Consider the following 14,303-nt stretch of genomic DNA (forward strand, 5'->3'; position numbering starts at 1 on the left):
ACAGGATGGGATCAATATTTTAAATTAGGGTGAGGCCACTCAGAGTTGATGTCAGGAAGAACTTTGTCCCTTAAAGGGATTTAAAATCTGGAATTCCTTCACCCTAAAATCTATTGACACTGGGGAATCAACTGTAAATTTCAAAACTGAGACTGATAGACTTCTTTTTAGACTGAGGGTTATGAGGAAAGACTTGAGATACTAGGACTATTTTGGAGAACGGGGATGGTTCTGCATTTCACAGAGAAGGTTAAGGAGAGATTTAGATGTTTCCAATTATGAAGATTTCGATGAACTAAATAATGAAAAGTGATTTGCACCGGTAGGAAGGTCGGCAACCAGGTAACTAAGATTTAAGATAATTTGTGTAAAAGGGGGAGAGATTAGAAGAATTTTTTGTAGGAGAATTCTTTCGTAGGAGAATTTTTTATAGGGGAATTTTTGATAGGAAAATGTTTTACAGATTATTTTATGTGTTTACATTTATAATTGAAAAGGAAAGATTTTCAGAGCTGAGGGAGTGGGACTAATCAGTTTATTCCTTCAAACAGCCTGCTTCGATCCCCTGGTCAGAATGGCCTCATTCTGTGCTGTAAAATTTGATCACAGGGCCAGCTGGGTTTGGATAGGATAAATGGATCACCAGACATTTAAGTAATGGTAGGCAATCACCAGATGCTGTTATTGAGTTGATTCTGTGACAGTGAATCCAACCCTTGTCTTCTTGATCTTGAATTACAGGACTATCCTCATGCTTTCTGTCGTGTACCTGGGTGGCACCTTTGTTCTGTCAGTGACTGCTATCCCAACAGTAATGGGGAAAGCTGGGTGAGTACAGAAACTTTTCTGGAGTGTGCTGATGTAGGTGACAGTGACCCTTCATTTCATTTCATTCCCCCCCCGCCCCGGGCTTAATTCTTACTCTCTTCACCTGGTATTCCTGAGGTAGGAATTACCTCAGAGTAGAAGCAGCAGCTTTGTTATCCTGTTAAAAGAGCAGCACGGTGGTACAGTGGTTAGCACTGCTGCCTCACAGCACCAGAAACCTAAGAGGTCTGTCTGTGCAGAGTCTGCACATTCTCCCCGTGTCTATGCGGGTTTCTTTGTGGTGCTCTGGTTTCCCCCCACAGTCCAATGATGTGCAAGTTTGCATGTGTGCGAGTGTGTGTGTGCGCGAGTGTGTGTGTGCGAGTGTGTGTGTGCGAGTGTGTGTGCGAGTGTGTGTGTGCGAGTGTGTGTGCGAGTGTGTGCGCGAGTGTGTGTGCGAGTGTGTGTGCGAGTGTGTGTGTGCGCGAGCGTGTGTGTGCGTGTGTGCGAGTGTGTGCGAGTGTGTGCGCGAGTGTGTGTGCGAGTGTGTGTGTGCGCGAGCGTGTGTGTGCGTGTGTGCGAGTGTGTGCGAGTGTGTGTGCGAGTGTGTGCGAGTGTGTGCGCGAGTGTGTGTGCGAGTGTGTGTGCGAGTGTGTGCATGTGCCGCTCAGGCGAGAACCGTTTGTAATGGGAACTGGCGGCCAGGCGGCAATCAGCATCTCCCTCCGCATGAGTCTTATTTGTTTCTTTGAAGTAATGTGGGGGGCCCAAATTTCATAGGGTCTGTTCCTGATGTTAGTCGTGTGGTGTGGGGCCACATTGCTATGTCTTGGATACATTCTCAACTTCGAGTCTCCATGGGGGCTGTTTCGAGAAAGTACCTCTGCACAACCCAAACATTGTCCATGTTTCCAGAAAGACAAGACTGGCAGTGGGGTCATGAGGAGCTGAAGTTCCCTCACTGGGCCCAGCCTCTCCAGCACTGAACAAACTGGATGTGAAATGGGCCCAATATGGCCGAACACTAGCCTAGATCCCTTTTCCTCTTCTCGGCCTCCTTGATCAGCCTGGGCTGGCAACAATGTGTTGGCATTGCCAGGAGAGTGACTGACCAGTGCCATATGTCATGTCCCATCCCCGCTCCTGCATTAGAAACCTGATAATGTAATCATCCTTGACCCTGGATAGCTTGGTGGAGAAGGCCCTGACCATTCAACCCTTGGGAGTTTCCTGGAATAGCTGGTAGTCAATGGAGGGTCTCTGGTTAGAGTTTCTAAAATCTGTAATGAGTCTCTGTTCGAGGGCTATGGAAATTTCATGGATGGTTGCTGCAGAAACTGTTCAGGACAATTTAGGGGACTTTCAAGAAACTTATTATAACAGCTCCAGGAGTTGACAGTAAAGGAACAAAATAAAGTAAAGCAAAAACCACAAGCCTATGGGGTGGGGTGGGGGGGGGAGGGGGGGGGACACAACAGGTCCCAGCCGGGACAATACCATGATGGACCCACTCAGGGGCCTGCTTTATACAGGGCTTGGTATACAAGCTCCACCTGGTGAGTTAATTACCAATCCCCAGGGAGCTCGTATTCAACAAATCTATCAGTGATTCTCCATGCAAGTCCTGAGGGTTGTCACATTTATACAGTCATTGCAGCCATCTTGGATGATCTCTGCTGACTTCTGCCCTCTCCTTTAGAAAACGTGATCAACACATGGTAGCTTTGTTCAACAGCCAAGACATCATTTGTGGAATGATTAATGTATGACCACCCTGCTGAATTGTTGTCCAGCAATACACGAGGGTTGATCTTAACCTTCCCACTCCGTTGGGAGTGGTACAAGTGGCAGGGGGAGGGATGGTGGGTTCTAAGATGGCAAAGGGACAGTGAGGGAAAGGGTCAGATAATGCTTCTGCCTCCCCATCCCCCAATATCTTTAGTGACCTCAGATCAGGCAATGACAGGCTGTTCCCAAGCAGGTTGGTGCCTACTTTACATGAAAGATTTGTGCCGGATGATGTAATTGATATTGCAACTTCGCTTTAACTTAACATGGCGGAAGTCCTGCGCAGGGTCAACTATTCCTGTTGTTCCTGACCCATTCCTTCTCCTGTTGGCCGCAATGACACTCCTCCAGTGGCCACTGGGATACAGTGCTGCTTTATATGATGAGGCCCTTGTGTTCAAACAGTCCAGTCTTCATGCTGAACTCTCCATTGGGAAGGAAGGACTGGTTTCCCTATCAACCCATTCCTGCTCTGAGTTAAAATTGAGCCCATGGCCTACAGTGCAGCCCATCCATTTCAATGCTCCTACATCACCTGTACTTGGTAAAGGCTGATTGGACTTTCTTTCTGATTGTAGAGTGGGTGCCTTCATTGGGCTGTTCTTCATTTCCCTGGGATCCGGTGGGATCAGATCCAGCATGTCACCCTTTGGTGCTGACCAGATCGGTGGAAAAGAGGTGAGGACACATTGACCCCAGGTTTCTGAGAGTTCAGAATATCAAAGATGCTTTTAAGTGGAAGTGAGATAAACATATGAGGGATAAAATAGAAGGATGAATGGGTTAGATAAAGAGAAATAGAAGGAGGCTTATGTGGAGGTTAGCTGGATTAACCATGGTAAATGCATGGGGATAGGGTGGAGGGGAGAGTCTGGGTGGGATGTGCTTTCGGAGAGTCGGTGCACACTCGATGGGCCGAATGGTCTCTCTCTGCACTGTAGGAATTCTGTGGGATTCTATAAACACCAATAAGAACCAGTTGGGCCGACTGGCCTGTTTGTCCACTGTAAATCATATCTAATTCTATGCAATAGACCCTTTACTGTACAAACTCTTTAAAAAATGGGAAATCTTTAACTATTGTTAAAATGAGACAAGGCTATGATAATACAGGTGCCTTATCACATTGCTGAGGAACATTATAATGTGTTTGGCATAAATTATTTTTGAAGGAGTCACTAATTAGACGGACACGGGCAAAGTGAACCAGCAGCACTGGCTCACTGGATCCCTTCAAGCAGGAACTGGACCTGTTACAGATAGAGGCGGAGATCATATCTTAGAAAAAGATAGGAAATGCAAGGAATTCTGGCCTGGACTAGTTTTGATTTTCTAAAGGTTGTCACAAGGAAGATTCCAGATTTCCTCCCATAACTGGCCTGGTACTTTCCCGTGAGGTTAATTCATATAGGGCGGCAGGGTGGCACAGTGGTTAGCACTGCTGCCTCACAGCGCCAGGAACCTTGGTTCGATTCCCGGCTTGGGTCACTGTCTGTGCGGAGTCTGCACATTTTCCCCGTGTCTGCATGGGTTTCCTCCCACATTCTGAAAGACGTGCTGGTTAGGTGCATTGGCCATGGTAAATTTCCCTCAGTGTACCCGAACAGGCTTCAGAATGTGGCGACTGAGGGATTTTCACAGCAACTTCATTGCAGTGTTAATTTAAGCCTACTTGTGACAAATAAATAAACTAACTTTAATTTTAGAGTCATATTGTGCAAAAGAGGCCATTCAGCCCATCGAGTCTGCACCGACAATAACTACCACTAAGGTGGTGCTGATCCCATTTTCCAGCACTTGCCCCATATCCCTGAATATCACGATATTTCAAGTGCTCATCCAAATATTTTTTAAAGGTTGTAAGGTTTCCGGCCTCCACTACTTTTCCAGGCAGCGCACTCCAGATTCCCACCACCCTCTGAGTGAAATTTATTTATTCAAATCCAATCAAACTTTGTGTGGAGTGGGGTTTGTCAGTAAGGCATTGCGGTTGTGCTCGACTTTTCCATCGTTTCTTGTATATTTGTAAGACTCTGCAAACAATAATGAGATGAATCTTTGAGAGAGGAATTTTGGAGAACTCCCAGCTCCTCTTCAAATATCAGCACAGGATCCTGAACAGGTAAAGCCTTTTGGGACGAGTGACATAAATGCAAATTCTCTTGCAGCCAGAGGTGTTTTCAGCTAAGTGGCAGCTTGAAGTAAATTCACTAGGGGAACAAAGCTAACGAGAAGGAGTTTAAATATCCGTGCAAGTAATTGGGACAGAGGGAGCTGGTCTTTGCTGTTACTAATCGGGTTTGCTTATTCCTGGCAGGAGAAAGCCTATCGGATGTACTTTTCATTCTTCTACTTTTCCATGAACCTGGCAGCTTTGTTTGCAGGGATCACCATCCCGATTCTGAGAGGTGAGGAGGCTCAGTGAGTAAATGGGCTGATGAAGCGGTGGTAAAATCAGTCAGTAATCTTCGTCCTGCGGAACTAAACTGTTTCACAAGTCCTGGGCAGTTCTGTGTTAATGCTGATGAGACAGGTGTCATATATTACGGAGGAGACTGCAATGCTACTGCCTCCAGCCAGTCCCTCTGTGGTGGCATTAACAGAGGCTTGAACCAGCCTCACAGTGACCCACTAACATCAAGATCCAGCTCCAATATACGTGAGAAACAGATTGGGTGATTGGTCTCACTGATTTTAGATCTGTCTCTGTGTCGGGCAGTGATATCTGATCTGTTCCTGTGTCTGGCAGTGATATCTGATCTGTCTCTGTGTCTGCCAATGATATCTGATCTGTCCCTGTGTCTGGCAGTGATATCTGATCTGTCTCTGTGTCTGTTAATGATATCTGATCTGTCTCAGTGTCTGGCAGTGATATCTGATCTGTCTCAGTGTCTGGCAGTGATATCTGATCTGTCTCTGTGTCTGTCAATGATATCTGATCTGTCTCTGTGTCAGTGATATCTGATCTGCCTCTGTGTCAGTGATATCTGATCTGCCTCTGTGTCAGTGATATCTGATCTGCCTCTGTGTCAGTGATATCTGATCTGTCTCTGTGTCTGTCAATGATATCTGATCTGTCTCTGTGTCAGTGATATCTGATCTGCCTCTGTGTCAGTGATATCTGATCTGCCTCTGTGTCAGTGATATCTGATCTGCCTCTGTGTCAGTGATATCTGATCTGTCTCTGTGTTTGGCAGTGATATCTGATCTGTCTTTGTGTCTGGCAGTGATATCTGATCTGTCTTTGTGTCGATCAGTGATATCTGATCTGTCTCTGTGTTTGGCAGTGATATCTGATCTGTCTCTGTGTTTGGCAGTGATATCTGATCTGTCTCTGTGTCTGTCAATGATATCTGATCTGTCTTTGTGTCTATCAGTAATATCTGATCTGTCTCTGTGTTTGGCAGTGATATCTGATCTGTCTCTGTGTTTGGCAGTGATATCTGATCTGTCTCTGTGTCTGGCAGTGATATCTGATCTGTCTTTGTGTCTGGCAGTGATATCTGATCTGTCTTTGTGTCTATCAGTGATATCTGATCTGTCTCTGTGTTTGGCAGTGATATCTGATCTGTCTCTGTGTTTGGCAGTGATATCTGATCTGTCTTTGTGTCTGGCAGTGATATCTGATCTGTCTTTGTGTCTATCAGTGATATCTGATCTGTCTCTGTGTTTGGCAGTGATATCTGATCTGTCTCTGTGTTTGGCAGTGATACCTGATCTGTCTCTGTGTTTGGCAGTGATATCTGATCTGCCTCTGTGTCAGTGATATCTGATCTGCCTCTGTGTCAGTGATATCTGATCTGCCTCTGTGTCAGTGATATCTGATCTGCCTCTGTGTCAGTGATATCTGATCTGTCTCTGTGTCTGTCAATGATATCTGATCTGTCTCTGTGTCAGTGATATCTGATCTGCCTCTGTGTCAGTGATATCTGATCTGCCTCTGTGTCAGTGATATCTGATCTGCCTCTGTGTCAGTGATATCTGATCTGTCTCTGTGTTTGGCAGTGATATCTGATCTGTCTTTGTGTCTGGCAGTGATATCTGATCTGTCTTTGTGTCTATCAGTGATATCTGATCTGTCTCTGTGTTTGGCAGTGATATCTGATCTGTCTCTGTGTTTGGCAGTGATATCTGATCTGTCTCTGTGTCTGTCAATGATATCTGATCTGTCTTTGTGTCTATCAGTGATATCTGATCTGTCTCTGTGTTTGGCAGTGATATCTGATCTGTCTCTGTGTTTGGCAGTGATATCTGATCTGTCTTTGTGTCTGGCAGTGATATCTGATCTGTCTTTGTGTCTATCAGTGATATCTGATCTGTCTCTGTGTTTGGCAGTGATACCTGATCTGTCTCTGTGTTTGGCAGTGATATCTGATCTGTCTCTGTGTCTGTCAATGATATCTGATCTGTCTTTGTGTCTATCAGTGATATCTGATCTGTCTCTGTGTTTGGCAGTGATATCTGATCTGTCTCTGTGTTTGGCAGTGATATCTGATCTGTCTTTGTGTCTATCAGTGATATCTGATCTGTCTCTGTGTCAGTGTTATCTGATCTCCGTTGGTCCATTGTATTTTCTGGATCCAATGCTGGCGTGTATGGTTGTGGGCAGGTCCGAAATATGTGGAGTGCTGTCCTGCCCGTGTTGATGCCCTTTGCTGGCACAGCTGGCAATCCCGGGCTATGGCAGGAATTTTACTGTCCCGCCCGCCACGAGAATTGGAATGGGTGATGGGCAGACCATGGAAAGGTCTGTTGACCTTGGGCAGGATTTTCTGGTTTTGGGACGAGCGCGACCGAAAAATTCCACCCTCTGTGTCTGTCTGGGCCATACACTGATCAGTGCTGATCCTTTTAAGATCCTGGCTGGGTCTAAAGCCTTATCTGCTTTCATTCCATCCTGTCATTTTCTGACAGTGATTTGCATCCTGAATATTTCTTATTGTAAGTTTGGATAACTGCACTCTTCCACCTGACTCACAGAGTGTGTTATTATTTTTTAATAATCTGAAAGGGGGAAGGGAGGATCAGGATATTGAATTCAAATGAATTCGATGATCAGCCATGATCAAAATGAATCATGGAAAAGGCTCGAAGGGCTGAATGGCCGACTCCTGCTTCTAGTTTCTGGGGACGATTCTCCCCAAAAATTCTAAGTATCAAAAACTGGAGTAATTCACGCTGTTTTTTTCAGTGGGGTTCAGACTAGAATCTCCCGCACTCTGTGCACTGCAGAGGCCACTGGCACGAATATCATTAAATTTCAGCAGGCGGAGCCTATTCCCGTTGTTGAGGCTGAAATCAGCCGGCCTCTGCGCTTGTGCAGTGGCCCCGAACTGTCAGCCTCCCCATTTGCTGGCCAGCTCAATCGCTGGCCAGCCCAGACCCCCTCAGTGCTGACTCTCCAACCCTCCCATGGTTCGAATACAGCCCCCCTGACCATGCCCAGGCCCACCCCGACCCCCCATCAGACACCCCCTCCTGACTGACACCCCCCCCCCTCCGCCCAGCTGACCCTCTACCTACCCCCATCGATCGCTGGCCTTTCTCCTGTCCCCATCGATCCCCATGGAGAGTGGCAGTGGGACCCTCCACCCCCACTGATTGCACCACCCTCATAGGCCCCACCTCTTGATGGGCAGTGCCAAGGTGCCCCCTGGGCATTGACACTTTGCCCTTTGGGCAGTGCCAGGGGGCACAGGCTGGCACTGCCAGGGTGCCAATGCCCTGGGGGCACTACCCCCCACTGCCCGACCCCTCGGGGGGCCTGATTGCCCCCCCTTCACGACAACCTGAGGGTCGTCCTGATAGTTCCCTGAAAGTGGGACCTACTGTAAAGCCCGCTAGAGTGAGATACACTGGTAGGGTGGGAGAGGCTAGCGGGCCCAGAGAATTCAGTCCCGGGCCCGCTAATCACATTAAAATGACATTAAAAATAGATGTACTGGTGTTCCTGCCAGTTTCTAGTGTGGACCCAACAGCGCCAGAAATCCAGCGCTGGGAGATGCGTGCGTGGCGGGAACGCATGCACGAATCCTGTGCATGTCCGGCTGCAAGATACTCCCACCACGCTGCGCTAGAAAACTAGCATGGCGGGGTGGGAAAATCGCCCCCTCTATATTTCTATGTTCACCTTTGTGCACTGATAGCTGACCAATGCTGGGTTTGCTGAGCTGTTTGAGCACCGTCTGATTAGAAAATGCTGGAATGCTCAACACGTCAGGCAGTATCTATGCAGGGAAGCAGAGTTAACGTTTCAGGTCTATGACCTTTCATCACAACTGAAGAAAAATAGAAATGCCATCGATTTTGAATGAGTGAAAGGCAATGGGCTGGAAGAACAAAAAGACTGTGATAAGATGGGGGGGGGGAGCAGGAGAGTTTAAATAACAAAATATTTCATCATACACCAGCCATAGAGAGTGGTAATGGTTCTAATATTTCACTTCCCACTAATGCCACCTGATCTGCGGAGTATTTCCTACATTTTCAGTTTTATTTCAGATTGCTGCTGAATTTACTTTTGTATAGTTTGATCAGCGATTGCTACTGTTTGACTAGTATGTATCGATGCCTGATTGACATACGCTGGAGAGCGGAATGAAAGTGAGAGTAGTTGCTGTTATCATTAAAAATGCTCTGTCTTTGCTCACAGAGGATGTCCCGTGTTTCGATTCAGACTGCTACACTCTGGCATTTGGAGTGCCAGCAATAACCATGTTACTGGCTTTATGTAAGTTTAATTTTTGTGTGACCCTGCTTTCAGTAGGCTCAATGTTGAATACAGAAAGCTGGTGAGTTCAGATATAGTAAGAGTTTTAACAACACCAGGTTGAAGTCCAACAGGTTTATTTGCTACCAAATAAACCTGTTGGACTTCAACCTGGTGTTGTTAAAACTCTTATTGTGTTTACCCCAGTCCAACGCTGGCATCTCCACATCGTGGGTTCAGATATACCAGTGTTTCGGTGCACAGCACTCAGTCGTAGGGGAAGGATATAATGAAGTGAGCTTTAATATTATTCCTGCTTCTCATGAAGCAGTTTGCAATCCATATTACACTGTGCCTTCCTCTCAATGATTGCATACTGTTGTGTTGGGCTGTCTACCTCTTCCTTTCCCTTCCTCTCATCCTTCAGTTTTCAGTTCTAGTAAAGAGTTACATTGAAATGTTAACTTGATCCTTTTGACTCTGTATGTATCTCCAGCATTTTCTGTTATAATTTCAAATTTCCACTTCTTTATTTTTACAATCACTTTAGTTTCTGCCCATTGTGTTCTGGGTCAGATTAGGTCCAACTTCTACTTACACAAAGTGAGGGTCACGAACCACACATTCAGGAAGAGTAGCCTTCCTTGTGATTTTAATTCTCATTGTATCTTCTCTGTGTGCTCCAACCAAGGCTATAGAGTCCCACCCACCCATTATAATATCGGGTGGGCTGGTGGCGGGTGGCTAGCTACACCCAATGGACATACATACCCCCAAGGTATGTCAGCACAGTATGTAGAAGACGTTCGTCCAGTCATAGAAACATAGAAAAACTACAGCACAAAACAGGCCCTTCGGCCCCACAAGTTGTGCCGAACATATCCCCTACCTTTTAGGCCTACCTATAACCCTCCATCCTACTAAGTCCCATGTACTCATCCAGGAGTCTCTTAAAAGACCCTATTTCCCTGCTTTTATCTTATCTATTCCCTTCATAATCTTATATGTTTCTATAGGATCTCCCCTCATTCTTCTGAATTCCAATGAGTATAGCCCCAGTCTACTCAGTCTCTCCTCATAAGCCAACTCTCTCAACTCCAGAATCAACCTAGTGAATCACTTCTGCACCCTCTCACCCAATATATCCTTTCTCAGGTAAGGAGACCAAAACTGTACAGAGTATTCCAGGTGTGGCCTCACCAGCACCTTACACAGCTGTAACATAACCTCACTGTCTTTAAACTCCATCTCTCTCGCAATAAAGGACAAAATTCCATTTGCCTTCTTAATTACCTGCTGCACCTGCAAACCAACTCCTTGAGATTCCTGCACAAGGACACCCAGGTCTCTCTGCACAACAGCATGCTGCAATTTTTTACCATTTAAATAATAGTCCATTTTGCTGTTATTCCTACTAAAATGGATGACCTCACATTTACCAACATTGTACTCCACCTGCCAGACCTTTGCCCACTCACTGAGACTATCCATATCCCTTTGCAGACTTTCAGCGTCCTCTGCACACTTTGCTCTGCCACCCATCTTAGTGTCATCTGCGAATTTTGACACACTACACTTGGTCCCTTATATATTAAGATAGCTCCAGTCACTGGAGCTATCTGGAGAGGAGCTTGAACTCAATCCAGAACACTACCCTGAGCCACCTAACCTGCACTCTTTGGACTGTGGGAGGAAACCAGGGCAGACACGGGGAGAAACTCCACACAGACAGTCACCCAAGGTCAGAATCGACCCCAGGCCTCTGACGCCATGAGACAGCAGTGCTCACCACTGTGCCGGCAAGTTCTGGCAATATTTTAACTGCACTATTGAGCCTATCTGGATTGGAGCTCAAACACTTCATCTTCCGTCTCAAAGGCAGGAACACATTCCTTGACTCCTCCCTTTTTTTAAGCTGCTTATATCTACTATTCAGTCAACCTTTATACTGTAATGACTTCAACATAAAAAGATCTTGAAAATTGATGAAAAAAAGAGATTTGTTTCTCAAAATATTTCATCCTGCACTTATCAAGACATTTTGCAACAACACCAAGTCTAAAGGGAACAACGGTTTATACTGTATGAGAAGGAAATGCTGATTGGTTACCAAGTGGACTATGATTGATAGAAGCGTTGCAATGTAGAATGTATCAGTTGATGGTGACTGGCAGTTAACTGCCTTGCATTACTGAAATTTAAACCAAGTAGCTTGACTCTGATTGCTCAGGTCATTGTCCTGAGGAATGAACCAGTGAACTGCTGTCACTTATTTTGTTTAGCTGAAGCAGGTGTGTGTGCATGTTCTTCTGTCTGCAAAGAACAGGACCCTGTATATTAATGTATGGAGCTTCCAGTCCAAGCAAATGCAAGCCCGACTGACAATCTTAAATTGGCTGTCAGCATAATTCATAGCACACTTTAGCAAATGTTGTCCAATTGCAGAATCATACCTAATGTTGGACACCGTGTCCTGATGAGTGCAAGACAAAAAGTTTTGACAAAAAAAATCTCTTTTTTCTCAGCAATAAATGATCCCAAGAGGAAAATGGACAATAACCAAGAAAGGAGGGATGGATAAAAGTTTTGTTTGAGATTAATTTTAAGAAGGAAGACAGAGTTTTGGGGAGATAGATAAGTGGGAGTTGGTGGATAAATACAGGTGAGTAAGGAGAACATTGCAGTAGACAAGTCTGGAAGTAACAAAAGTATTTGCAAGAGGTGGGGAGGAGCAACATTGCAGAAGTTTTAGTGGTCAATTGGATACAAGGTTTTATACTTAGCCCAGTATTGAACAGGGCACCAATGGATGCCATTATGTTAATGTCACTATTAATGTCACGAGGAGAGTGCACACAGCTTCCCTACAGACTGACATAGACCCTGTGATTGACTGAGTGTCGGGTAAATAATCTACAGAGTAAGCCTGAAATAGAGAACTTGTGTAATTGAACCGAGTGACTGAGAGATTAACTCTCCATGCCTGAGCTAATGTGTCATATTTTTCAGTGATATTTGCACTGGGCTCCTCTACGTACAAGATTTATCCGCCTACAGGAAACCTATTCTGCAAAGTGTTAAACGCCACAGGGGTAAGTCACAAACTCATTTGGTACATCACTGTGTGTAGTGAATCACTGACCGTGTGGTGTCTCGCAGAGTGAATGCTGATGGAATCAGAATGTTCCAGGAACTCTGAGTGTTGTTTGACATTGTCCTGATACGGGATGCCAAGAATAACCTGAGGCAGTGAAGGTGGAAACTGTTCAGCCTTTTCCCCTGTCTCGCTTTGTCCAGATCTCACCATTGAAGCAGTGTGTGCTGAGAACACAGGCTTGATAGGCTCACAGTTTGGTGTTCTCAGTCAGGTTGTTGTTGTTCCAAACCTCTTACTCAGCTTGGATGTAACAATTGCAGCTTTTAGGATGCATGTGTTAACAGATTGCTTGTGATTGTGGAGCGTAAATACATGAAGCTGTCAACAACATCCAGTGTCAAACATTGCCAATGCTGATAGATAGTGATATGGCAACACCCCAGACCAGGACATTTTCTCCCTGGTGTTGATGGTCAACGCAAACCCTTTACAAACATGAGTGAGTCTATCCATTTGCCATTGAAGGTGTTCCTCAGTACAGAATGTCAGTGTGGCAGCATCAGTGTAAGTATAAAGCAACACTCTGATTTACACAAAGCTCCTGGCAGCAGCAAAGCAATTTGTCTCCATCTGTAATTTACCTTTCCCAGTTCTGAAGGGCCAGGCCTCAAGGTCCGCACAAACACTTGAAATCCCCCAGTAGGTAAGGATATTCTGACTTTGGGATTCTATTGATAGCAGTGACTCCTCACTTCAGGAGCATTGTGCTGGAGCATAGATACTGTTTGAATTGAGAGGCAGATGGAGAACAATTGTGGGGGGGAGGTTCTATCATCAAGAGTAGCGAGTTACTTATAGCAGAGCCTACATCTTGTTCACACGCTTCCTCTGAACTCCACCACTGCCAGTTGAACGTGTGTTGTTTTTCATTCAGTGAACTATTCTTGGTGAGCTTTCAAGAGATGTAGGGGAGTTATGTCAATGTTCAGCCTATCAAGTTCCATGTTGATCATAGCTGATGTGTGCACATTTTCGAGCAGTTACAAGTCGTTTGTCAGTCCTGTTCACATGGCCCTGATGTTTCAGCTTGTCAGTTGAAGAGTTGGCATCTTCTTTCTTTTGCTTGTTAGCCTGTTGCAATGGGTTCCATCCACTTATTGAGCAGAGTCTCAAACTCAAGCAACAATGAAGCTGATGGACCATGGCGGGTTGTGGGCTGCCTGACTGGAGGTGGGTGCTGGCTGAGCAGGGGACACAATGATCCCTCCCACTATCAGAGACAGCCCATAGCACCCGTTCTGTATTTCAGTCGGGTTGGGCTTATCACCCACAAATGTTGTCTCCCATGTTGTGTTAACACTCTGCAGTGATACTCAGTGTCGTCTCCAGGACGCAAGCCTGAACAAACGTTTTGGATACCCTGGGCTGTCCAATCACCAGGGTCTCCCTCGCAAGCTCCCCAGTTGTGTCCAAAGGAATGCAAAGCACTACATTTGGCACTGGCTTGGTTGTCAGAGTTGACAGAAAGATAACATATTTAGACATCAGCATGCTTTTGGGTTCCACTCCGTAGTTTTTGTGGGGGCTTACTCCATAAGTCTTCAACTCCTGAGGTATACACAAGTCAGTGGGCTAATTGACAATAGCTGTGAGTTTGGTTCATGACTGCTGAGCTGTGTCAACGTGGTGGTGGCCCTGTACACTGCATGTCTGTGGGCTAAACTTGCTCCGAGTTTCTCTGAAGCTCTAGCCTGGATCTTCAAAGGATCCAGTTTCATTGTGTCACCGTGAGGAGGAACAACTGAAACTTGCCATTGAAGAGGCTGTCTAATGACAGGGTGGAACTTGCACCATTTTTGCTCTCTTTTTCACATTGCTGCTATCACACAGTATCGGCTGACA

The 14,303-nt window shown here is 45.7% G+C and overlaps 1 protein-coding gene across 7 annotated transcripts in view; it reads left to right on the forward strand.

Moving 5' to 3' along the window:
• The window catches only part of LOC144500587 (solute carrier family 15 member 1-like), a 139,550-nt gene that overhangs the window by 80,112 nt on the left and 45,135 nt on the right, over positions 1–14,303 (forward strand). For all 7 annotated transcript variants that reach the window (XM_078223741.1, XM_078223746.1, XM_078223739.1 and 4 more), the window contains 5 exons: positions 742–828; positions 3,174–3,273; positions 4,913–5,003; positions 9,248–9,325; positions 12,314–12,396. In XM_078223741.1, the coding sequence (XP_078079867.1) occupies positions 742–828; positions 3,174–3,273; positions 4,913–5,003; positions 9,248–9,325; positions 12,314–12,396 (439 nt within the window). The remainder of the gene's footprint in view (positions 1–741; positions 829–3,173; positions 3,274–4,912; positions 5,004–9,247; positions 9,326–12,313; positions 12,397–14,303) is intronic.

This window comes from Mustelus asterias, chromosome 11 (assembly GCF_964213995.1).
Source record: "Mustelus asterias chromosome 11, sMusAst1.hap1.1, whole genome shotgun sequence".
Lineage (NCBI taxonomy): Eukaryota > Metazoa > Chordata > Chondrichthyes > Carcharhiniformes > Triakidae > Mustelus > Mustelus asterias.